General features: G+C 38.7%; 1 protein-coding gene across 11 annotated transcripts in view; it reads right to left on the bottom strand.

The window, feature by feature from the left end:
* The window catches only part of LOC105480503 (dedicator of cytokinesis 3), a 647,888-nt gene that overhangs the window by 407,160 nt on the left and 214,409 nt on the right, over window positions 1–26,319 (bottom strand). For all 11 annotated transcript variants that reach the window (XM_071091780.1, XM_071091778.1, XM_071091779.1 and 8 more), the window contains exon 5: window positions 11,179–11,275. In XM_071091780.1, the coding sequence (XP_070947881.1) occupies window positions 11,179–11,275 (97 nt within the window). The remainder of the gene's footprint in view (window positions 1–11,178; window positions 11,276–26,319) is intronic.

The following is a 26,319-nucleotide window of genomic DNA, read 5'->3' as shown; positions in this document are numbered from 1 at the left end:
AAGAAAGAAAGAAAGAAAAGAAAAGAAAGAAAGAAAGAGAAGGAGAAAGAAAAGGAGAGAGAGAGAGAAAGGGAAAGGGAAAGGGAAAGAAAGGAAGAAATAAAAGATGAGCCGGGTTTGGTGGTCTCAGCTACTCAAGAGGCTGAAGTGGGAGGATATCTTAAGTCCAGGAGTTGGAGCTTACAGTGAACTATGATTGTGCCACTGCATTCCAGCCTGGGAGACAGAGCAAGACTCTGACTCAAAAAAAAAAAAAAGATTAAAACTTCAACATCAATTTCTACACACAAAAAATATCTGCGAAGGCTGGGCACAGTGGCTCACGCCTATAATCCCAGCACTTTGGGAGATCGAGGTGGGCAGATCACGAGGTCAGGAGATCAAGCCATCCTGGCTAACACGGTAAAACCTTGTCTCTACTAAAAATGCAAAAAATTAGCCGGGCGTGGTGGCAGGCGCCTGTAGTCCCAGCTACTCGGGAGGCTGAGGCAGGAGAAAGGCGTGAACCCGGGAGGTGGAGCTTGCAGTAAGCCAAGACAGCACCACTGCACACCAGCCTGGGTGATAAAGCGAGACTCCGTATCAAAAAAAAAAAAAAAAAAAAAAAAAAAAACCTGCGGAAATTTTGATTTTCACTAGGATTATGTTGACACTACACATCAATACTGGAGAGAACTAACATCTTAACCATATTGAGTCTTCCACTCCATAAGCATATCTCCTCCATTTATTTCAGGTCTTTTAAAATTTCTTTCAGTAGTGTTGTCTAGCTTTTCGTGTGCAGGTATTCCATATATTTCATTAAACTCACCCAATGCTAACCACACATGCTTCAGTTTATTAGCATATCTTGCTTGGAAAATGGGAGTAGTTCAGGAGCCCAGAATAGGATTTGTGGATATGTGAGATACAATCCAATTTTAACATTTTGTTTCCATACAACTATACTGATGCTATCTTATTGTATTAATACAATTCCTCAATGACGACATAAAAGTAATCTAATAACCCTGATAAATTATTTCTCCTGCAAACGCTTTCAACTGAAATGGAAATTTACTTCACACTGAAATCTAGTCAAGTAGAAAAGGCATATAATCACTCTAAATAATTTGACTACTTAGGTTATCTCTTCTAGAGTTACCATGTCTTCTTGGGGACTAAAAGCTTTCAAACTATTATAAGTTGACTATGTCTGGTGTGAAAGCTATATATTACAAAATTAAAATAAATCATATTTTGAAGAAAAAGTAAATTTTAAAACATATATTTATACAAATAATTTGAGAATCAATTTCTATTTCAATACAGACAGTAGTGAAGGTAAGCGCACTATATTACATAAAAAGCTAGTAAATTAAAAATAGTGGGAATCAATCATTTAATGAGTTAGTTCACTATTCCTCAGTGGCTCCTGCCACTATATCCAGCTAATTTTTTGTACTTTTAGTAGAGACGGGATTTTGCCACGTTGGCCAGGCTGGTCTCGAACATCTGGCCTCAGGTGATCCACTCACCAAGACCTCCCAAAGTGCTGGAATTACAGGCCTGAGCCACCGTGCCTCACCTATAAAGTTTTTTGATGAAGATTTCCTAGTGGCTAGAAAATTCCCTTTTTCTTATTGCCAGAGTAACTCTAAAAATAAAGAATAAAGATGATTCTGGGCAATAAATTCATTTTCTAGCTTATATTAGTACTTGGCCTTAATTACTATCTTGGCAGAGGGAAAAATATAAATTCTTTTTGTGACCTCTAGTGTGCTTTTGGCTTTTAAAAAATAGTGTGTGAAACATAAATAACTATTTAAAATATGACAATCTTTTTTATAAGACCAGTCAAGTGCAGTATTGAGAAGAGGGAACAAGGAGAACAAGGAGTTCAATCTGTAATGACAAATCTTGTTCTGACAGGAATGCATAATATAATGTCAACATTTTCCACAAATGATGATGCTCAGATAATCTGTTTCACATCAAAACAAGATTACTGGATAGAGAGATTATGGTTTTAACTGCCTCAGAGGAATGGGGTTTTTCTCTTCTGGTTCAAATAGAACAATTTAGAATAATTTATTTGACTTTAGAGTAATCAGTTATTGATTCTGCAGTTATCAGTTTCAAAACCATAGCCAAGTTAAGTAAATTCAGACCCTCTTATGTTAAATTTGTAGCATTAACATCAAATCCAAAAAGGATTCTTCAAATTTATGTTACAGTTTTTGGAATCAATTTAGTTAACACTGCCAATCATAATTAAAATCTCATGCATAAATAATAGCATAGCATAATAGCTATTCATAATAGCATAATTCACACTAAAAATATCTAAAACATTATTATTTTTATTAGTAAAAGTTTTTAGTTTTAACAAAAATTTTTGAGACCATCTCTGTCACAAATAAGCTATTTCTTTCCATGAAGCTTAAAATTTAACTTTGTTCATATGGTATGTGATATCAGGAAGAAAATGTCAATCACATTGACAATTTTTGTCCTAAATTACTGAATATCTGGCAAACATTCCTTTTTAAACCTCTGGTGTGTACAACTCTGATATTCACCAGGACTTGCCAAAAACATACAGAGAATTCCATATACCATTTACCCAGCTTCATCCACTGATAAGATCTTATGTAACCACAGTACACTGTCAAAACCAAGAAACTGACATTGTTACAATATTATCAACTCCATTACAAAGAAACTACATGTGTAAATTCAAATAGCTATCACCATAATCAGAATTCAGAATGGTGCCATCACCATAAAGATACTCTCTCATATTAAGCCTTAATAGTCACACCCTGACCTCAACCTTCTCTTGGCAATCACAAATCTGTCTTAATTGCTATAATTCTGTCACTTTGAGAATGTTACGTAAATGGAATAATAGAGTATGCAACCCTTTGACTTTTTTGTTTGTTTGTTTTTGAGACAGAGTCTCGCTCTGTCGCCCAGGCTGGAGTGCAGTGATGCAATCTTGGCTCACTGCAAGCTCCGCCTCCCGGATTAACGCCATTCTCCTGCCTCAGCCTCTTGAGTAGCTGGGACTACAGGCACCCGCCACCACACCTGGCTAACTTTTTGTATTTTTTTTAGTAGAGACGGGGTTTCACCATGTTAGCCAGGATGGTCTCAATCTCCTGACCTCGTGATCTGTCGGCCCACCCGCCTCAGCCTCCCAAAGTGCTGGGATGACAGGAGTTAGCCACTGCGCCTGACCAAAGTTACATTTTTTTAAGTAGCATCATGCCCTTGAGATCAATCACTCTAAGTTGCTGGATGTATTAATCATTACTCCTTTTTGTTTCTGAGTAGTATTCCATAGTTTTTTCTTCTACGCACCTACTGAAGGATATTTGGATTGTTTCCCGTTTATGCTATTACAAATAAAGCTTTTATAAACATCCATGTAAAAGCTATTATTTGAACAGAAGCTTTCACTTCTCTAGGGTAAAAACAGGACTGTGATGGCTGGGTCATATGTTAAGTATATGTTTAACTTTATAAGAAAAGTCCAAATTTTTCTCCAAGTGGGTGTGCCATTTTACCTTCTAACCAGCAATGTATGAGATCTGGACCCACATCCTTGACATCACTTGGTATTAGCAGTACTTTTTATTTCAGTCATTCTAACAGATATATATTAGTATCTCATTGTAGCAATTATTTGCATTACTCTATTGGCTAATGATATGGCAAAATCTTTTCATGTGCTTACTGGCTAGCCACATATCCTCCTTGTCCCTATTCAAGTATTTTGCCCAATTCCTAATTGAGTTGTTGTATTACTGTTCCATTTACAGAGTTCCATAAATATTCTAGATACAAATCTTTTGATGGATATACAATTTTCAAATATTTTCTTCCAGTATATGGCTTACCTTTTCATCCTTTTAACAGGGTCATTCAAGAGCAAAAATTTTGGTTTTGATGAAGTCAAAACCTTTTTACTTTATGGATCATTTCCTTTAGTGCCATGTCTCCACTTAAGACTAGGTCATGAACGTTTTCTCCTAAAATTTTCTTCTGAAAGTTTTATCGTTTTACATTTTACATTTGAGCCTACAATCCATTTTGAGTTAACTTTTTATAAAAAAGGATGAGACTTAGGCAAGTTTCTTTTTTTTTTTCCTTTTGCCTATTAATATCCAACTATTCCAACACCATTTGTTGAAAACACTATCGTTCCTCTACTTAATTGCTTTTGTACCTTTGTCAAAAATCAGTTGTGCACACTTGTGTGAATCTACATCTCAGCTCTTTATCTTGGTCCCTTTAAGTGTCTATCCCTCTGCCACTACTACTCTGCCTTGATTACTGCATAGTAAGTGTTAAAATTACACTGAGTGATTCTTCCAACTTTATTATTCTTTTCAAAATTGTTTAACCATTTTAGTTCTTTTGCACTCCCCTAAAATTTTAGTTTTAATTTAAAAAAATAATTTCAACTTTCCCTATAAATTTTAGAATCAGTTTGTCTATTCTAAAAAAATCCTGCCAGGAATGTTTTAGGAATTACATTAAATATACAGATCAATAGTCTGGATAGAACAAATATTTTTAATATGTCTCTTCTAATCCATGAGCATACTGCCTCTCCATTACTTAGGTCTTTTAATTAGCATTGTGTAGTTTTCAATATACAGATCTTGTACATGTTCTGTTGGATTTATGCCCAAGTGTTTCTTTTTTTTCCTTCTTTTTTTTTTTTTTTGGTAGAAATGGGGTCTTGCTATGTTGCCCAGGCTGATCTCAAACTCCTGGGCTCAAACAGTATTCCTGCTTCAGTCTCCCAAAGTACTGAGAAGCATGAGACACTGTGCCTGGCCTCATTTTTTCTTGAGCAACTAATAAATGGTACTGTGTTCTAAATTTCAGTTTTCAATTATTCATTGTTATTTGTGGAAATATGATTTTGTGTGTGTGTGTGTGTGTGTGTGTGTGTGTGTGTGTGTGTGTGTGTGTTTGGATATCTCCAACCATAAACTTGCTTATTAATTCTAAGAGGTTTCTTTTTAAACTCTAATGTCTTCTTGTTTGTAGATTCCTTGGGATCTCCCATGTAGCCAACCATATAATCTGCAAACAGGAAGAGTTTTATTTCTTCCTTTCTATCTCTATCTCTCTCATTTTCTTGCTTTGCTCCATTGGTTAAATCTTCCAATATTGTGTTGATAGGAGTGCTGAGAGGCAACATCCTTGCCTTGTTCTCAAATGCAAACTGTCTCTCATCATTACGACATTTGCTGTGGGTTTTTATAAATATCCTTTATCAAGCTGAGGAAGTTTGCTTCTTTGCTAGTTTACTGAGAATTGTTATCAAGAATGAGTGTCGATTTTTCTAAAATACTTTTCTGAATCAACTAATGTCATCAGGTGGTTTTTCTTCTTTAGAATGTTAATACAATGGATTATACTACATGATTTTCAAATACTGAACCATCCTTGCATTACCAGAATAAACCCCACTGGCCGTGGTATATTATTATTTTTATATATTGATCAAGTTGTTAATACCTTATTGAGGATGTTTATGTCTATAGTCATAAGAGCTACTCCATATTTTTTTCTTTTTGTACTGTCTTTGTCTAATTTTGGTATCAAGGTAATAGCAGCCTCATAATATGAATTAGGAAGTATTCCCTCCTTATCCATTTTCTAGAAGACTCTGTATAAAACTAGTGTCATTTATTTGACCAGATGGTTCTTTTTGGAAGGATTTTAATTATAAATTCAATTACGTTAACAGTTGCAGGATTTTCAGATTATCTATTTTGTCTTGGGTGAGTTTTGACAATTTATGGTTTTCAAGAATTTGACCTATTCATCTTAAACTATCATTATGTATGTAAAGTTGTTTACAGTATTTTCTTTTTGCCTGCTTAATGTCTGTGATGTCTGTGGTGATATCTCTTTCTTTACTCTTGATATATTGGTAATTAGTATTTTCCCTCATTTTCTTTTTCAGTTTTGCTAGGTGTTTATCAATTTTATTAATCTTTTATAAATCAGTTTTTGCTTTGATTTTCCCTATTGCTTTTGTATTTTTATTTATTTCATTAATTTCTGCTCTTCATTTTTTCCTTCATTCTGCTTGCTTTGGCCTTTTTTTTTTTTTTTTTTTTTTTTTTTTTTTTTTTTTACAGAGTCTTGCTGTGATGCCCAGGCTGGAGTCCTTTTTTAGTTTCTTACAGAAGAGCAGGAGCTGAAATTGTCTGATTTGAAACCTTGCTTTTTTTTTTCCCTATTATTAGGACTTAAAGCATACATTTTCCTTTCAACAATGCTTTTGCAGTATCCCACAGATTTTAATATATTTTCTTTTAAATTCACTTTGATATATCTTTTATTTCTCTCACAGTTTCCTCTTTGACACAGATCATTTAGTGGGTTGTTTAATTTTTAAGGTTTTCCTGGTTTTTTGTTTTTTCTTGTTACTGATTTCTAATTTGTTTCCATTATGGTTAGAATATCCTTTGTATGACTTCGATTACTACAAACTTGTTGAGATTTGCTCTATGAACTAAGATATTGTCTATCTTGGTGAATGAACATGTTTGACTGAAAAGAATCTGTATCCTGATTTTATTAAGTATTCTATAAATTTCAATTAGACCCTATGGTTGATTGCACTGTTTCGTTCTTCCCTATTCCTGATGACTATTGCCTAGTGGTTATACAGATTACAAAGAGAATGGGTCATTAACCCCCAACTACAACAGTGATTTTTTTTCTCTTTTCTCTATTCAGTTTTTTCAGGTTTTGCTTTATTTATTTTGCACCTCTGTTAGATTAAGATTATTTTGTCTTCCCAGTGAATTGATCCTTCTATCATTTTGTATTGTCTCTTTGTCCCTGGTAGTTTTCTTTGCTCTGATATTGAATTTTTCTTATATTAGTACAATTAATAGTATTTATTTAAGGAAAAAATTATTCACAATATAATGACATGTTATTAATATAATTACCCTGTTTTTCTTTCATGTTTGCATAGCATATATTTTTCTATCTGTAAGCCTCCCTATATCATCATATAGACAAGTGAGTTTGAAGTGAGTCTCATATAAACAACATCTTTTTTTTATTGTACAATTCTGCTAAACTCTATCTTGTAATTATTCATATACTAGGATTTAAGTCTGCCATTTTAGTATTTACTTTTGTGTTTGCTCCCTCTATTTTACCTGCCTCTATGTTCCTTTTCTTATTTTTCTTTCTTTTTTTTTTGAGACAGAGTCTCGCTCTGTTGCCCAGACTGGAGTGCAGTGGCCGGATCTCAGCTCACTGTAAGCTCCGCCTCCCAGGTTTACGCCATTCTCCTGCCTCAGCCTCCCAAGTAGCTGGGACTACAGGTGCCTGCCACCTCGCCTGGCTAGTTTTTTGTATTTTTTTAGTAGAGACGGGGTTTCACCCCCGTTCTTATTTTTCTGTAGGTTATTTGAACATTTTTAGTATTCTATTTTGATTTATACTACTTTTTATTACATCACTTTATGTAATATCTTAATGATTGCTCTAGAGATTGCAATATACATATGGAGCTGCTCAGTCTACCAGTATTAATTTTTGTTGTTGTTGTTTTTCGAGACAGAGTCGCGCTCTGTCACCCAGGCTGGAGTGCACTGGCACGATCTCAGCTCACTGTAAGCTCTGCCTCCCTGGTTCACACCATTCTCCTGCCTCAGCCTCACGAGTAGCTTGGGACTACAGACACACGCCACCACATCTGGCTAATTTTTTTGTATTTTTAGTAGAGACAGGGTTTCACCGTGTTAGCTAGGATGGTCTCGATCTCCTGACCTCATGATCTGCCCACCTTGGCCTCCCAAAGTGCTGGGATTACAGGCGTGAGCCACCACACCCGGCCGAATGTTTTAATATTTAAAATAGAATGTAATTACTCTATCATAATTTATGTCCTTTTCCCTCTCCACTTTATAAAACAGTTTTTTGGTTTTTTTTTTTTAGATGGAGTTTTGCTCTCATCACCCAGGGTAAAGTGCAATGGCACAACCTTGGCTTACTGCAACCTCCGCCTCCCAGGTTCAAGCGATTCTCCTGTCTCAGCCTCCCATGTAGCTGGGAATACAAGCATGCAACGCCATGCCTGGCTAATTTTTCTATTTTTAGTAGAGACAGGGTTTCACCACATTGGCCAGGCTAGTCTCAACTCCTGACCTCAAGTGATCCACCCACCTTGGCCTCCCAAAGTGCTGGGATTACAGGCGTGAGCCACCACACCCGGCCAACAGTTTTCTTAAATATTAATTCAACATACACTGAAAATTGTATCAACATTATAATTTTTGCTTTGTATTATCAAACATAACTTTAAAAACTGAAGAGAGAATTAATCTACCCTTTCCATTGCTTTCTTCATTCCTAATGTTCCAAGTATCCTGTTGTCACTTCCTTTCTTTCTGAACAACTTCCTTTTATAGTCATTCTTTTATAACCAATCTCCTGTCAACAAATTTTCATACTTTCCTCCTTCTGATATGGGTTGATTACCCCTTCATTCCTGAAGCATATTTTTGCTGGATACACAATTCAGGATAATCTGCTTGTTTTTTGGGGGTTTTTTTCTTTAAGCAGTTGAAAAATGATGGGATACTTCCTGTCTGCCATACTTTCTGATGAGAAACCTGTTACTCAAATTGTTGTCACAGGTAATGTGTTAAATGTCCTCTAGCTACTTTCAAGATTTCTTGTTTGGCTTTAATTTTCAGAATTTGGACTATGATGTGTCTGAGTATGGATTTCTTTGGGGTTTTCCCATTTGGAGTTCACTAAGCTTCCTGAATCTAAGATGTTTATGTCTTCTGCCAAACTGGGAAATTTCAGCCATTATTTCATTTAAAAAAAAGAAAAAAATTTTTTTTTTTTTACGCCACATCCTGTCCTCTCTATCTAGTATTCTGAGGCTACAGTGTTACATCTTATCTTATTGTCCCACAGGTCTCTGGAAGCAGAGCTCATTTTTTCTATTTTTCTCTCCATTATTTGTATGGGAGAATTTCTAGTGAACTATCTTCAAATTGACCAATTCATTTCTCTATAATTTCTATAGGCTGCTATTGAGCTTATATATTTTTAATTTTGGTTATTGTATATTTCAGTTCTATCATTTTCATTTGGTTCTTTATAGTTTTTACTTTGTTCCTAAGGTTGTCTATGTTTGTTTGTTTCAAGAGTGTTTGTAATTGCTTGTTGAAGCATTTTTACAAAAGCTGTTTAAATGTCCTTGTCGATCATTCCACATCTGTGTCATCTCAGTATCAGCATCTGCTGAGTTTAGATTTTCCTGATTTTTCATACGACAAGTAATTCTGCACCATATCCTGAACATTATTGTACTATGACACTCTGGTTCCTATTTAAATCATCTATTTTAGCAAGTAGTCAACCTACTTAAAACTGCAACCTTCTCACCTTTATGAGCTGTGGATGAATGTAAATCTAGTTATAAAAATCTCTGCAGTGCTTTTCTAATTTCCCTCATTTGTGTTATGTAGATGATATAACTTCACCCCACTATCTCCTCAGTTTGGGTTTGGGTGGGGACAAACACTGCCTCATTTTAGCAGGGCAAGGATGGAAGACAGGGTACTATCCCACAGGGTCTGCCTCATCAATGCAGTGGGGAAGGGAGGGTGGAAGTCAGAGTCTTGCCCACAGACTCAGCTGGGGAAAGCACAACAAGGAAAGTAGAAGTCAAGAGTTCCAACCACAGGTTTCTCCATGGAAAGTTACCTCCTCCTTACTTCATATTCCGCTGAGGTGGGGCACCACTTCATTACTATAGGGTAGGGGGTGAATGTCTAATTTTCTGAGTTCCTCCCGGCCACCCGCCCCCACATTTTTCCAGATTTTTCCAGTTCATTCTACAGTCTCCACTGGAGAGGGGCATCCTCTTGTTACTGTAGGAGGGGGAGGATGTATGTATAAAACAGCACTGGTTATGGATGCCACTGCTGAAATGCCTGTTAGGGTAGGAGAGAAATACAGCTTTTATTGTGTGTTCTCTTAGAGAACAGTAAAGTATTACTAAAAAAGTTTCTGTCTTTTGGGGCTATCCTCTGGCTACAGAGAACAGGCTTTCCTTGGCACTAATTTTCCTTTGTTGGTTTCTACCCACTGGCATTTCCAAGTTCTGTGCCTCTCCAGAGACCAGGTCAGGATATATGAAGGTAAGGAAAGGGAAAAAAGGAGAGAGAGAGAGAAAGAAAATTCATTTGATCCTGAGCCCCCAAATCCCTTGGCAGTTCATTCTCTTTTTTCTAACTTTCTGAGTTTTCCAGGAGGTGAATTATGTGCTTTATCCAGGGCTTTTTGTTGTATTAGTAGAAGTAAAATAAAATGTGTTTACTCCATATTGTCCAGAGTTCAAACCCTGTCACTTATTTTTAGTGTAGATATTATGATTATTTCTACATCTTATCACTCTCTACTTTCTAAGTTTTCTGAGAACTTTATTACTTTTTTATTAGGTTTCTATTACTTTTTTTTTTAAGAGACAGGGTCTCATTCCTTAGCCTCCCAAGTAGCTAGGACTACAGGCACACACCACCATACCCAACTAAATTTTTAATTTTGTGTAGAGATGGTGGTCCCCAAGGTAGTTTCAAACTCCTGGCCTTAAGCAATCCTCCTGCCTCGGCTTCCCAAAGCACTAGGATTACAGGTGTGAGCCACCATGCCTGGCTTCTATTACATTTTCTATTAATTTATTGGGCCAGCAAAGTGTCAGATATGACATATCCTTGAAGCTTAGTAGCTGCTATAAACTGTTAACACAATTTATTGGCCTTTATATCCACCATTAGGTTCACAAAAGATAAAAATAAATAACTCTCAAGTTGGTTCATTTGTTCTGTAATTATCTGTTTTATGAAAACATCTGGGGACACAACAATGAGTAAGACAGCTAAGATCCCTGGTGCTATGTAACATATTCCAGCGACTGGAGTAGAGAAACTACAGGCATATGAACAATAATGTGTGCTCCTCAGGTTGAAAAAACTCAGTCTGCTATGTTTCAGTAAATACTAAGAATATACATTTGATAAACTGCAAATATTCAGAAATCTAAAACTGCATACTTAGCACAGGTTAATATTTTTACTTGGTACACTAAACTTTAATGATCCAATAAACCAGTAATCAACTACTTACCACATACAACTGTTTCCACAAACTTGCCCATTCTTGTAGAGTTGCTGTAACCTCAGTCACAATAGAATCTTCAAGTGGAACCACAGTTTCATACTGCCTAGAACCAGAGCCACAAAAGACAGCCATATTATCTCTGAAAAAAATCTCAGCAAACTGTTTCCTGTCTTTTACTTGTTTAACTCACATTTTAAATTTATGCAAATAAAAAGTATATCTAATTATCAAAGACCTTTTTATAATGATATACTGCAACAGTGAAAGTGAACTGAATTAAAGAGATTTGGGTTTTACTGCGTAAGTTCTCAGTTTTACTTTTTATAATACTATCCTTACAACACACTTTTTAAAGAACAGTCTCTAAGCTTTTTTCCTTCAATGAAAACCCATGATACTACCCAAGTCTCGCTCAGATTAATTTTTTTAAATTATTTATGTCCTTTAACATTTTTCTGCATGAAAGTTTGCTCATACCCTTGGTTAAAAAAAAAGATCTGGAAAAATGTGGGGGGTTGTGGCAGGGAGGAACCCACACAATTAAACTTTGAAAAGTTTAATGCATACTCCATTATATTGGTATTGTATTTCTTGCAACACAATGTCAGCAGAGGAATTCTAAGTCTGGTAGAGGAATTCTGAACCTAGTAACAGAAAGGTGCTTGGATTCTCTCTGACTACTTCATAAGCAGCATCCACTATAATGCCAGTCCCTGTGCCAACTGTCAAAAATTTATCAGTGAACAAAAATGAACAGGATTACTATCTTCAGAAATCTCTTGGTCTGGACAGGGAATCAGACAGACATGGACAGTAATAAATCTAAAATGAAAATGAAAAGGTACTGATGTGGTTTGGCTGTGTCCCCATCCAAATCTCATCTTGAATTGTAGCTCCCATAATTACCATGTGTTGTGGGAGAGACCCGGTGAGAGGTAATTGAATCATGGGGACGGGTCTTTCCCAAGCTGTTCTCATAATAGTGAACGAGTCTCACAAGATCTGATGGTTTTTATAAAGAGGAGTTCCCAAGCACATGCTCTCTTGTCTGCTGCCATTAAGATGTGACTTTGCGAGGGCGGAGCAAGATGGCCGAATAGGAACAGCTCCAGTCTCCAACTCCCAGCGCGAGCAACAAGAAAACCGGTGATTTCTGCATTTTCAACTGAGGTACTGGGTTCATCTCACTGGGGAGTGCCAGACGATCGGTGCTGGTCAGCTGCTGCAGCCCGACCAGCGAGAGCTGAAGCAGGACGAGGCATTGCCTCACCTGGGAAGCGCAAGGGGGAAGGGAATCCCTTTTCCTAGCCAGGGGAACTGAGACACACAACACCTGGAAAATCTGGTAACTCCCACCCCAATACTGCGCTTTAAGCAAACAGGCACACCAGGAGATCATATCCCACACCTGGCCGGGAGGGTCCCACACCCACGGAGCCTCCCTCATTGCTAGCACAGCACTCTGTGATCTACCGGCAAGGCAGCAGCGAGGCTGGGGGAGGGGCGCCCGCCATTGCTGAGGCTTAAGTAGGTAAACAAAGCCACTGGGAAGCTCGAACTGGGTGGAGCTCACAGCAGCTCAAGGAAACCTGCCTGTCTCTGTAGACTCCACCTCTGGGGACAGGGCAATAACAAACACAGCCGAAAACTCTGCAGACGCAAACGACTCTGTCTGACAGCTTTGAAGAGAGCAGTGGATCTCCCAACACGGAGGTTGAGATCTGAGAAGGGACAGACTCCCTGCTCAAGTGGGTCCCTGACCCCTGAGTAGCCTAACTGGGAGACATCCCCCACTAGGGGCAGTCTGACACCCCACACCTCACAGGGTGGAGTACACCCCTGAGAGGAAGCTTCCAAAGCAAGAATCAGACAGGTACACTCGCTGTTCAGAAATATTCTATCTTCTGCAGCCTCTGCTGCTGATACCCAGGCAAACAGGGTCTGGAGTGGACCTCAAGCAATCTCCAACAGACCTACAGCTGAGGGTCCTGACTGTTAGAAGGAAAACTATCAAACAGGAAGGACACCCACACCAAAACCCCATCAGTACATCACCATCATCAAAGACCAGAGGCAGATAAAACCACAAAGATGGGGAAAAAGCAGGGCAGAAAACCTGGAAATTCAAAAAATAAGAGCGCATCTCCCCCGGCAAAGGAGCGCAGCTCATCGCCAGCAACGGATCAAAGCTGGACGGAGAATGACTTTGACGAGATGAGAGAAGAAGGCTTCAGTCCATCAAATTTCTCAGAGCTAAAGGAGGAATTACGTACCCAGCGCAAAGAAACTAAAAATCTTGAAAGAAAAGTGGAAGAATTGATGGCTAGAGTAATTAATGCAGAGAAGGTCATAAACGAAATGAAAGAGATGAAAACCATGACACGAGAAATACGTGACAAATGCACAAGCTTCAGTAACCGACTCGATCAACTGGAAGAAAGAGTATCTGCGACTGAGGATCAAATGAATGAAATGAAGCGAGAAGAGAAACCAAAAGAAAAAAGAAGAAAAAGAAATGAACAAAGCCTGCAAGAAGTATGGGATTATGTAAAAAGACCAAATCTACGTCTCATTGGGGTGCCTGAAAGTGAGGGGGAAAATGGAACCAAGTTGGAAAACACTCTTCAGGATATATTCCAGGAGAACTTCCCCAACCTAGTAGGGCAGGCCAACATTCAAATCCAGGAAATACAGAGAACACCACAAAGATACTCCTCGAGAAGAGCAACTCCAAGACACATAATTGCCAGATTCACCAAAGTTGAAATGAAGGAAAAAATCTTAAGGGCAGCCAGAGAGAAAGGTCGGGTTACCCACAAAGGGAAGCCCATCAGACTAACAGCAGATCTCTCGGCAGAAACTCTCCAAGCCAGAAGAGAGTGGGGGCCAATATTCAACATTCTTAAAGAAAAGAATTTTCAACCCAGAATTTCATATCCAGCCAAACTAAGTTTCATCAGTGAAGGAGAAATAAAATCCTTTACAGATAAGCAAATGCTTAGAGATTTTGTCACCACTAGGCCTGCCTTACAAGAGACCCTGAAGGAAGCACTCAACATGGAAAGGAACAACCGGTACCAGCCATTGCAAAAACATGCCAAAATGTAAAGACCATCGAGGCTAGGAAGAAACTGCATCAACTAACGAGCAAAATAACCAGTTAATATCATAATGGCAGGATCAAGTTCACACATAACAATATTAACCTTAAATGTAAATGGACTAAATGCTCCAATTAAAAGACACAGACTGGCAAACTGGATAAAGAGTCAAGACCCATCAGTCTGCTGTATTCAGGAGACCCATCTCACACGCAGAGACATACATAGGCTCAAAATAAAGGGATGGAGGAAGATTTACCAAGCAAATGGAGAACAAAAAAAAGCAGGGGTTGCAATACTAGTCTCTGATAAAACAGACTTTAAACCATCAAAGATCAAAAGAGACAAAGAAGGTCATTACATAATGGTAAAGGGATCAATTCAACAGGAAGAGCTAACTATCCTAAATATATATGCACCCAATACAGGAGCACCCAGATTCATAAAGCAAGTCCTTAGAGACTTACAAAGAGACTTAGACTCCCATACGATAATAATGGGAGAACTTCAACACTCCACTGTCAACATTAGACAGATCAACGAGACAGAAAGTTAACAAGGATATCCAGGAATTGAACTCATCTCTGCAGCAAGCAGACCTAATAGACATCTATAGAATTCTCCACCCCAAATCAACAGAATATACATTCTTCTCAGCACCACATCGTACTTACTCCAAAATCGACCACGTAATTGGAAATAAAGCACTCCTCAGCAAATGTACAAGAACAGAAATTATAACAAACTGTCTCTCAGACCACAGTGCCATCAAACTAGAACTCAGGACTAAGAAACTCAATCAAAACCGCTCAACTACATGGAAACTGAACAACCTGCTCCTGAATGACTACTGGGTACATAACGAAATGAAGGCAGAAATAAAGATGTTCTTTGAAACCAATGAGAACAAACATACAACATACCAGAATCTCTGGGACACATTTAAAGCAGTGTGTAGAGGGAAATTTATAGCACTAAATGCCCACAAGAGAAAGCAGGAAAGATCTAAAATTGACACTCTAACATCACAATTAAAAGAACTAGAGAAGCAAGAGCAAACACATTCGAAAGCTAGCAGAAGGCTAGAAATAACTAAGATCAGAGCAGAACTGAAGGAGATAGAGACACAAAAAACTCTCCAAAAAAATCAATGAATCCAGGAGTTGGTTTTTTGAAAAGATCAACAAAATTGACAGACCACTAGCAAGACTAATAAAGAAGAAAAGAGAGAAGAATCAAATCGACGCAATTAAAAATGATAAAGGGGATATCACCACCGACACCACAGAAATACAAACTACCATCAGAGAATACTATAAACACCTCTACGCAAATAAACTAGAAAATCTAGAAGAAATGGATAATTTCCTGGACACTTACACTCTTCCAAGACTAAACCAGGAAGAAGTTGAATCCCTGAATAGACCAATAGCAGGCTCTGAAATTGAGGCAATAATTAATAGCCTACCAACCAAAAAAAGTCCAGGACCAGATGGATTCACAGCTGAATTCTACCAGAGGTACAAGGAGGAGCTGGTACCATTCCTTCTGAAACTATTCCAATCAATAGAAAAAGAGGGAATCCTCCCTAACTCCTTTTATGAGGCCAACATCATCCTGATACCAAAGCCTGGCAGAGACACAACAAAAAAAGAGAATTTTACACCAATTTCCCTGATGAACATTGATGCAAAAATCCTCAATAAAATACTGGCAAACCGGATTCAGCAACACATCAAAAAGCTTATCCACCATGATCAAGTGGGCTTCATCCCTGGGATGCAAGGCTGGTTCACATTCGCAAATCAATAAACATAATCCAGCATATAAACAGAACCAAAGACAAGAACCACATGATTATCTCAATAGATGCAGAAAAGGCTTTTGACAAAATTCAACAGCCCTTCATACTAAAAACGCTCAATAAATTTGGTATTGATGGAACGTACCTCAAAATAATAAGAGCTATTTATGACAAACCCACAGCCAATATCATACTGAATGGGCAAAAACTGGAAAAATTCCCTTTGAAAACTGGCACAAGACAGGGATGCCCTCTCTCACCACTCCTATTCAACATAGTGTTGGAAGTTCTGGCTAGGGCAATGAGGCAAGAGAAAGAAATCAAGGGTATTCAGTTAGGAATAGAAGAAGTCAAACTGTCCCTGTTTGCAGATGACATGATTGTATATTTAGAAAACCCCATTGTCTCAGCCCAAAATCTCCTTAAGCTGATAAGAAACTTCAGCAAAGTCTCAGGATACAAAATTAATGTGCAAAAATCACAAGCATTCTTATACACCAGTAACAGACAAACAGAGAGCCAAATCATGAAAGAACTTCCATTCACAATTGCTTCAAAGAGAATAAAATACCTAGGAATCCAACTTACAAGGGATGTAAAGGACCTCTTCAAGGAGAACTACAAACCACTGCTCAGTGAAATAAAAGAGGACACAAACAAATGGAAGAACATACCATGCTCATGGATAGGAAGAATCAATATCGTGAAAATGGCCATACTGCCCAAGGTAATTTATAGATTCAATGCCATCCCCATCAAGCTAATGAGTTTCTTCACAGAATTGGAAAAAACTGCTTTAAAGTTCATATGGAACCAAAAAAGAGCCCGCATCTCCAAGACAATCCTAAGTCAAAAGAACAAAGCTGGAGGCATCACGCTACCTGACTTCAAAGTATACTACAAGGCTACAGTAACCAAAACAGCATGGTACTGGTACCAAAACAGAGATATAGACCAATGGAACAGAACAGAGTCCTCAGAAATAATACCACACATCTACAGCCATCTGATCTTACAAACGGGGAAAGGATTCCCTATTTAATAAATGGTGCTGGGAAAATTGGCTAGCCATAAGTAGAAAGCTGAAACTGGATCCTTTCCTTACTCCTTATACGAAAATTAATTCAAGATGGATTAGAGACTTAAATGTTAGACCTAATACCATAAAAATCCTAGAGGAAAACCTAGGTAGTACCATTCAGGACATAGGCATGGGCAAAGACTTCATGTCTAAAACATCAAAAGCAACGGCAGCAAAAGCCAAAATTGACAAATGGGATCTCATTAAATTAAAGAGCTTCTGCACAGTAAAAGAAACTACCATCAGAGTGAACAGGCAACCTACAGAATGGGAGAAAATTTTTGCAATCTACTCATCTGACAAAAGGCTAATATCCAGAACCTACAAAGAACTCAAACAAATTTACAAGAAAAAAACAAACAACTCCATCAAAAAGTGGGCAAAGGATATGAACAGACGTTTCTCAAAAGAAGACATTCATACAGCCAACAGACACATGAAAAAATGCTCATCATCACTGGCCATCAGAGAAATGCAAATCAAAACCACAATGAGATACCATCTCACACCAGTTAGAATGGCGATCATTAAAAAGTCAGGAAACAACAGGTGCTGGAGAGGATGTGGAGAAATAGGAACACTTTTACACTGTTGGTGGGATTGTAAACTAGTTCAACCATTATGGAAAACAGTATGGCGATTCCTCAAGGATCTAGAACTAGATGTACCATATGACCCAGCCATCCCATTACTGGGTATATACCCAAAGGGTTATAAATTATGCTGCTATAAAGACACATGCACACGTATGTTTATTGCAGCACTATTCACAATAGCAAAGACTTGGAATCAACCCAAAGGTCCATCAGTGACAGATTGGATTAAGAAAATGTGGCACATATACACCATGGAATACTATGCAGCCATCAAAAAGGATGAGTTTGCGTCCTTTGTAGGGACATGGATGCAGCTGGAAACCATCATTCTTAGCAAACTATCACAAGAACAGAAAACCAAACACCGCATGTTCTCACTCATAGGTGGGAACTGAACAATGAGATCACTTGGACTCAGGAAGGGGAACATGACACACAGGGGCCTATCATGGGGAGGGGGGAGGGGGGAGGGGTTGCATTGGGAGTTATACCTGATGTAAATGATGAATTGATGGGTGCAGCACACCAACATGGCACAAGTATACATATGTAACAAACCTGCACATTATGCACATGTACCCTACAACTTAAAGTATAATAATAATAAATAAATAAATAAATAAATAAATAAATAAATAAAAAGATGTGACTTTGCTCCTCCTTTGCCTTCCACTGTGATTGCAAGGTCTCTCCAGCCACGTGGAACTGTGAGTCCATTAAATCTCTTCTTTATAAATTACCCAGTCTCAGATATGTCTTTATTAGCAGCATGAGAACAGACTAATACAGGTACAATGAAAGATTTTTAGCTGTGGTGTACAATTTACAATAAGCAGATCAATAAACTCTTCTCTGAAGAAGTGTCAAGGCCCAATACATGCAAAAAAATCATGACATGAAAAGTGTGTGCAAAGGGAGAAAATGAGTTATGGTGTCACCTGCAAATGAGAAAAGTATGTAAGATGTCACTGAGTTGGAAAACAATTTCACACATCCACGATGAAAAAAAGCTGGTATGACTGGGACCAGCTCTCATAGGACCTTTTCAAAAGACAGTAAAAATTCCAGATCTTAACACAAGTAACCTGAAAGAAAAGTTACTGAAAGCAGGAAGACTAACTTGATAATATTTCTATAATGTCTACACCAATGTTGAGGGTTAATAAAATACTTTATATGACCAAAGATTTGATATACTGATATACTGAGGTAACTTATACACATTTATTAGCCAAGGGGAATATCGTCCATCTGAAAAAAAAAAGTCCAGGAAAATATATTCCACAAAATTAGCATCAAGTATTATTTGTTTCCACAAGAAGCAGCTGACAAAGCACCACTGTGTTCAAAGATGACTCAGTGCATTAATATTGAGCATCGATGAATATATAAGTTATCTGATTATGCCTCATGGTTTTACTGTGTTATTTTGTGTGACTTACCCCCACAGCTCACAAAAAGTCACCTTGAAATAATGCCATGGCATTATCTATATTCATCAAATTTACAAGCTCATTAATATAAAAGCCTTCATCAAGGGCTTGTTAAGAGTAAAATGTGACAAAGGTAGTATCAGCAAGATGGCAGAAGAGGTGCTTTCTATTGTCACATGCCCCCAAGAAGCATCAATTTTCACAACAACTTGTGGACGAGAGCACCTTTGTGGGAGTCTAGGAACCCCGCAGAAAAGTTTCAGCACACTACTGAGGCAAAAAACCCAGAATAGACGCAGTGGAGAGAGTAAGAAGTTTCATATTACCTGCATCACCCCTCCCACAAAGCAGCACAGCTCAACAAGAGAAACTCCATAACCCTGCAATTTCTCAAAGCGGAAAGTAAAAGCACAATGATTAGGCACCCGGCTCCAACAGCCATGTAAGACACTGCCCAAGAGACTCACTTTTCTCACCCCACCCCGAATATTGTGGTGATCAGCATGCTGAGTATTTAGGGAAGATGGGAGCAGGAAAATAACTGTGGTTTAATTTACTTTCATTTTTTGAAATAGATCATATTGATCTTCTCAGATGAAAAAGAGGAAGCTAATGATAAATGTCATAAGAAAGTCATGATGACTTGCTACACAAATTCAAATTGAATGAGAAGACATCCTTTATTTCTTCAAGCTACTGGTTAAAAGTTGCAATTTCTGAAGTTATTTCCATATACTACATCTTAAGAATGCTGCGGAGATAATTAGGAGATGTATAGAAACAATCAGGGAAATCACAATCTCAGTAACAAAACTTAAACATAAAGCACAAATAGATGCTATATGTGTGACATCAACTATAACATCTAATGTTCTAAAAAGGTTCACTGTAAACTGTTGCAGACAGATAAAGATTCATGAAGAAAGTGAAGTTACTAGAAGAGGCTTGCATCTGAAAGGCAAGCAGGTGGAGAGAGAGTCCTAAAGACCGTACTATGCTATAAAAAGTGGCACAGAAAAAATAATGAGCAAGGCATATTAAAGAGAATTCATGCTACTGATGGCAGCAGGCCATCTGTAGTGGGGAAGCGTGGGCGGTGGAGGCAGGAGTGGCTGCAGGAGCAGCAATAGCTGTGGTGAGTCTCTCGTGCCCTACCTCCAGGAGGCGGCTGACTGCACTGCCCTCACCCTTACACAGCCAGGCAGGACCCAGCCCCAGGCCCGGAGCCTCTGCAGCTCCAGAAACTCTCCCCAAGTCACTGCTCTCTCCTGCCACTGCTGCAGGGAGGGTGATGGGAGGAGGCAGTGCTGGAGCCACGCTTCAGGGGCCAGGGGCAGGAAGTGAGAGTGGTGCCCACTTCGGGGATCAGCCAGCAGTGCAGTCACCATGCCCACCTCACAGAGAGCACTGGATTCCTGCGCCTCTGGAGGAGGCTGTCTGCACAGGCCCGCCCAGGGTCACATGCCCAGGGTCGCATCCCCAGGGTCTACCCCATATAGGTCTGCACAGTATCACTCCCAATGGCCGGCCCAAGGCCTGCGATCCACTCCTAGAGATGCCCATCCTGGGCAGGGCCCCAAGCCAGGTGAGGGGGAGCTCTGGGCCGCCCCTGAGCACTGGAGCCACCGAGGGAGCTCGGGGAGACGTTGCCCCTGCCCTGGACACTGGCCAGGGCCCAGCAAGGACCTAGAGCCCCAGCCCCAGGCTGTGAGGGAGCACAGCAGGGGCTGCATGCTCCAGAGGGCCAGGAGCTACAGGTAGCAGCCCCACCGTTTTGGGCATGGCTGCAGCTGCCCGAGTCAGGGTTGTGGACCTGGGCCTCCCTGGGCTCTTGGGGGGCAAGGAGTAGGCAAGAGCCTTGCACCAGTGAGGCTGCAGCCGCCCAAGTCGGGGCTGTGGATCCGGACCTCTGCACTCACTGCAAGGCTGTGAGATTTTAAATTTGACACTATGGAAATAGGGAAACATGAGCGATGTTAAAGGAGTGTTGTGTTTTAGTAAGATTAATGCAGAAATGATATGCAAGAGAAAGTAAAATATAATTTCCTTGGAGTTTCATCTATTAGGTCTTTGGCTACTTTAATCATTAAGATCTATAAAAAACTGAGATTGTTCCTATCTTACAGTTCTAAGACATAGGACTTATGATAATTTGGCCTCAACTGCTAGTTTCCTCACTTCCTAGCTATGCTACTTTAGTAAAGGTATTTGAACTCTCAAAGCCTTGCCTTCCTCATCAGGAATAAGTGGATAATTCCACTATGAATCTGGGATACCAAAGTGTGATGTGGTTAAGTGTGAAGTACCAAATAAAATGATTAGTATATAGGATATTTAATAAATGGTAGCTATTGTTGACTCTCAATCTTTAATTTTCATTGCTTACAATTAAGCAAAGAGTTTCTAGAATAAAATGTCAAAATCAGCTAGATTTTATACTGTACTTTATATTTTTTACAGATGTCTTATCAAAATAGCTCAGTAAATTCTTATTTTGACATATTTCCTCAGCTCCAAAGACACAGCAATTATAGGTAAAATATAAATATTTTTGAGATCCAAAATAAAATAAATATCTCAGTACAGCAACAACAGAACAACAATGACAACAACAAAAACACAGCAGTGAACGACGGTGAAATCACAGGTCTTCTAGACTCTGAAGTCAAAAGCCAGCGCTGGTGACTAGGAACTTAGGGGGATAACAAGGAGGGAAAAAGTGCTCAAAATGAGATGGGAACCAAGGCCAGATTCACTGGATGAAGTTTTGGAAAAGAAAGCCAACATGAGGCACAACACCAACTGCTATTAAACCTCATTTAGGACTATGGTTTTCAGCAAGCTGCAGGACTAAGGAGACTGGACCTTAAGCAGCCCCCTCCCCACTTCAGCCAAGGGTCAGAATCTACCACAGCCCCAATGTCACTGTGGGGAAGAAGCTCTAAAATGCTGCTGAAGGACCTGGTTCCACACTGGAGGTTAGGGGACAGATAGCAGTAACTGCTCAAGCACTAGACAGATATGCTCAGAGGGAAAAACGGAGAGGGGAAACAAAATCATCCACTTCTGAAAACCAAAATTCTACAATGCATGAAGACTCTATTATGTTAAAAGGCTTAAAAATAACACAAATGCTGTTCAACTTACAACGGGGTTACATCCTCATAAACCCATTGTAAGTTGAAAATACCATGAAGTCAAAGATGCATTTAATACACCCAACCTGCCAAACATCCATAGCTTAGCCTATCCTCCTTTAAATGTGCTCAGAACACTCATATTACCCTACTGTTTGGCAGAATCATCTAACAAAAAGTGTACTTTATAATAAAGTGTTAAATATTTCATATAACTTGTTCAACACTGTACTGACAGTAAAAAACACAATGTTTGTACAGGTACCCAAAGTATGGTTTCTACTGAATGCGTATCACTTTCGCACCACTGTAAAGAGGAAAAATCTTAAGGCAAACCATCATACGCTGGGGGCCATCTGTAAATCCTTTTCAGATAAAATTAACTTTATGAAATGGCCTGATAAACATTTTTAAATGTTTAGGATGCTTAGAGAAATGAAAAGAATCACTTCCATTTCAGAAAGGAAAAAGTATGAAACAGAACCAAGCACAAATAAAACAAGAAACGATGATATGCAATAGAATCAACTAGGAAACTTGCAAACGAAAATTATTAACACTCAAGTGTCCATCAATAGATGAATGGAAAATTTAAATGTGGTCTATATAAGTGCAATGGAATATTATTCAACCTTAAAAAGGAATGAAATTCTAATACATTCTACAACATGGATGAATCATCAAAGCACTATGCTAGTGAAATATGCCAGATACAAAAAGACAAATGTTATGATTCCATTTATATTAGGTACCTAGAATATGAAAATTCATACAGACAGAAAGTAGAATAGAGATTACCAGGGGCTGGGTAGAGGCAGAACGGGGAGTAACTATTTAATAGGGACAGAGATTCTTTTGGCGATAATGAAAGTTCTAGAGATGAATTGTGATGACAGCTGCACAACATTGTGAATGTATTTGATGCCACTGGGTTGTACACTTAAAGAATTGAAATGGTAAACTTTATATTTTATATATATATATTTCACCACAATAAAATCACACAAAAACATTGCCAATGAAAAAAGAAAACCTCAATAGAGAGGATATATGTTAGAAAGAATTCAAAAGAAAACAGTCGCAAGCCAGTACTGATGAAATCTCTCTAGAATGCAGGTCAGGGAAAAAAAAGAGACCCAAAGTATCTGTGAGTACTTAAGAGTACATGGGAGAGAGGTGGAAAAACTCTAATCTACTGCTAATAGGTATCCCAAAAGAAGTAAATGGCAGGGTTACAGACAATTGTGGGATTATTTTTTTCCTTCTCTGTTCTGCCTCATAATCCCCTTCCCCTAGGTGGAATGTAGAGACAGATTGTCCTCCATTCTGTGAGTGTAAAATGATGGATGCTTGATTTATCAACCTTCCTGCATCTGGGGAACACAGGGCTATGACCTAAGTTCCTTTCAACCCAGACTTAGAAAAGGAAACCAATGACTTAAAGAAGCAAAGACTGAAAAGAAGACAACTTGGTAGCAGCTACAGTCAATTTCCAGAGACAGCAGTCTTTTTCTAAATTTCCCATGCAGTACTTATTTTATTTTCATTTTTTATGGATGTATAATAGTTATACATATTTAGGGGGTACATGTAATATTCTGATATAAGCACACAATGTGTAATGAGAAAACCTTGGTAAATGAAATATCCATCACCTCAAATATTTATCATTTCTTTGTATTGAGAACATTCTAAATCTTCTCTTCTAGCTACTTCAAAATATACAATAAATTATTGTTAGCTATAGTCATTCTGTTGTGCTATAAAACCACTAGATCTTATTCTATCTAATGGTATTTCAGTACCCATTAACCAATCCCTCCTCATTCTCCACTCCCCACTGCCCTGTGGGAGCACCCAGTTTTAAGTTGGTGAGGGGAAGGAAGAAGGCAGAAGTAAATACTGTAGTCAAGGTATGTTTCATTGAGAAGATTTCAGAAAAGGCCTGAAGGAAGTGACAAAGCTAATCAGGCACAGCATCCCATGCATAAGAAACAACATAAGCCTCAAGGCAGGAGCATACCTGAAATGACTGAATAAAAGCAAGAAAACCAGTGTCACTGAAGGTTACAGGGTGACAGGAAGCCACATCATAAAACTTGTAAGCCTTTGTAAGAACTTTAGTGTTTGTTCTGCATGAGATGGGAGTCGCTGGAAGGTTTTAAGCACAGGAGTAACATGATCTAACATATTTTTAAAGAACAACTCTGGCAGTTACGTTGCAGTATAAACTGTAGGGGAACGTGAATAGAAACAGGGAGACCAGTTAGAAGGTAGAAAATATAACCCCAGGAAGTACCTGTTTTTCATTCCATGCCATAATGGGACATTCCATGCCATAATGGGACAATTTAGGACACCAAGATTCTCCTCCTTCTCAGCTGTCTAATGCTGTACCAACTCCAACCGACAGTCCATAAGGTACTCACATCTTTCCTACCATTCTTTGGCAGCTGACTCTCAACAACTCTCACAATCTTGCTATAGTGGGCACACATGCTAATTCCCTTTCAATTCCCACTTTCATCTAACCACTTTGGAGGCCCAGATCTCTAACCCTCTCTGGTTATGATAATGTCAAGGTTCCTATAACACTTATAAATAAAATATATATAACTAGAAGCAGAGTCTAATACTGTCTCCATCCTAGAGGAAAGCATGAGATTGAGTTTGAGAAAAGCTTTGCTAAATAAGACCAAGAATGAGGTCACAGAATGAATTAATAAATGGATGAACAAACAAATGAACAAATAAATAGGCAAACTTTTTTTAAAATAAAAAAAAACTCTTGGTCTGGATGCTCAAAAGCAAGAAATCTTCCAGGTACTGCTGATCTACTGATTCTCCCTTTAACTCTAATCCAAACTAAGAGTTAACAAATCTAGCATATGTAGAATGGATATATAAAAATTGATTACATGAATTGGAATTATCTTGGCATACCCAACTAAATTAATGTCAAGAGCCTGGGTCGGGGGAGGAGGGAAGCACTTGGGCACAAAGCACCTGTCCAAGGGTTCTATCACAAGCCAGCTGCCAAAGTGGCCCGCTATAACTTTGGGCGGCCGAGGCGGGTGGATCACCTGAGGTCAGGAGTTCGAGACCAGCCTGGCCAACATGGTAAAACCCCATCTCTACTAAAAATACAAAAACTAGTCAGGCATGGTGGTGCGTGCCTTGTAATTCCAGCTACTCAAGAGGCTGAGGCAACAGAATCACTTGAAGCCGGGGAGGCAGAGGTGACAGTAAGCTAAGACTGTGCCATTTGCACTCTAGCCTGGGCAACAGAGTGAGACTCTGTCTCAAAAAAAAAAAAAAAGACTAGTTTTACCTAGTAGCTGCTGAAATGAACTGCCATGACTCTAAGAACAGTTTTACCTACTGCCATCACTCATCCAACCAATCAGAGCTTGCCAGCTCCCAAAAACTTCTCTAGTGTAAGTTTTCTTTCAAAACAATATGTAACATTTCTCTAATAAAACCCCAACCTTCTGTTTCTTCTTCAGACACACAGAAGACTACCCTGTCTGTGTGTATGCCCTGAATGGCAATTCTGCTTTCCTAAATAAAACTTTTTCTTTTTTTTTTTTTTTAAAGGAGGCAGAGTCTTGCTATGTTTCCCAGGCTGGAGTGCAATGTCTACTCACAGGCATGATCATAGTGCACAATGGCCTCGAACTCCTGGGCTCGAGTAATCCTCCTGCCTCAGCCTCCTGAGGAGCCAAGACTACAGGTATGTGCCACTATGCCTGGCCTTCCAAATAAAATGCTTTGTTTAGAGATTTGTCTCTCTATTTTTATTTGACTTTGACAGATGGATGAGACAATTTGATATATACAAAATACTACTTGGAAGAACAATCTCTAATCAGGAAACCAGGACTGCAAAAGGCTTAATGCTCACTTTTCTGATGCTCATGCAAGAGTTCATTTTCTCTTTCAGCTTCATCACTCATATAGCCAAAAATCAAACTCAAGTTTTGATCCTAAGGATT

This window comes from Macaca nemestrina, chromosome 2 (assembly GCF_043159975.1).
Source record: "Macaca nemestrina isolate mMacNem1 chromosome 2, mMacNem.hap1, whole genome shotgun sequence".
Classification (NCBI taxonomy): domain Eukaryota; kingdom Metazoa; phylum Chordata; class Mammalia; order Primates; family Cercopithecidae; genus Macaca; species Macaca nemestrina.
The sequence above is the reverse complement of the archived record's forward strand: the minus strand, read 5'-3'. Positions and strand labels throughout refer to the sequence as shown.